Source organism: Eimeria tenella, genomic scaffold (assembly GCF_000499545.2).
Source record: "Eimeria tenella Houghton genomic scaffold, Eth_scaff1770, whole genome shotgun sequence".
NCBI classification, from domain to species: domain Eukaryota; phylum Apicomplexa; class Conoidasida; order Eucoccidiorida; family Eimeriidae; genus Eimeria; species Eimeria tenella.
Window position 1 is genome coordinate 4,528 of NW_013541599.1, and position 276 is coordinate 4,803.

Here is a 276-nt window from a genome sequence, read left to right on the forward strand (position 1 = left end):
GCTCCGTCCCCAGCGGCGCGAACCTGCTGCTGCTCGCAGCAGCCAGAATTGCTGCTGCTGTTGCGTCCGAGCTGGCAGCAGGAGCAGCAAGCAACTCTATGTACTTCCGCCGCCGCTCCATTTCTTCAAAAGCTTGCTGCAGCACAACTTCTTTTATTTTGTGTCTTGCTGGAGCTTGCTGCAGCTCATCAAGTTCATTAAGGGCGAGAGTGAGTGCTGCTGCGGACTGCTGCTGCTGCTGCTGCAGCTGCTGCCGCCGCTGCGCGCCCGCCGCCG

The 276-nt window shown here is 60.5% G+C and overlaps 1 protein-coding gene across 1 annotated transcript in view; it reads right to left on the minus strand.

The window, feature by feature from the left end:
• The window catches only part of ETH_00035455 (uncharacterized protein), a gene marked incomplete at both ends in the record, with an annotated part of 2,686 nt that overhangs the window by 1,584 nt on the left and 826 nt on the right, over positions 1-276 (minus strand). The window contains one exon of the mRNA XM_013373819.1: positions 1-273. Coding sequence (XP_013229273.1) covers positions 1-273 — 273 coding nt within the window. The remainder of the gene's footprint in view (positions 274-276) is intronic.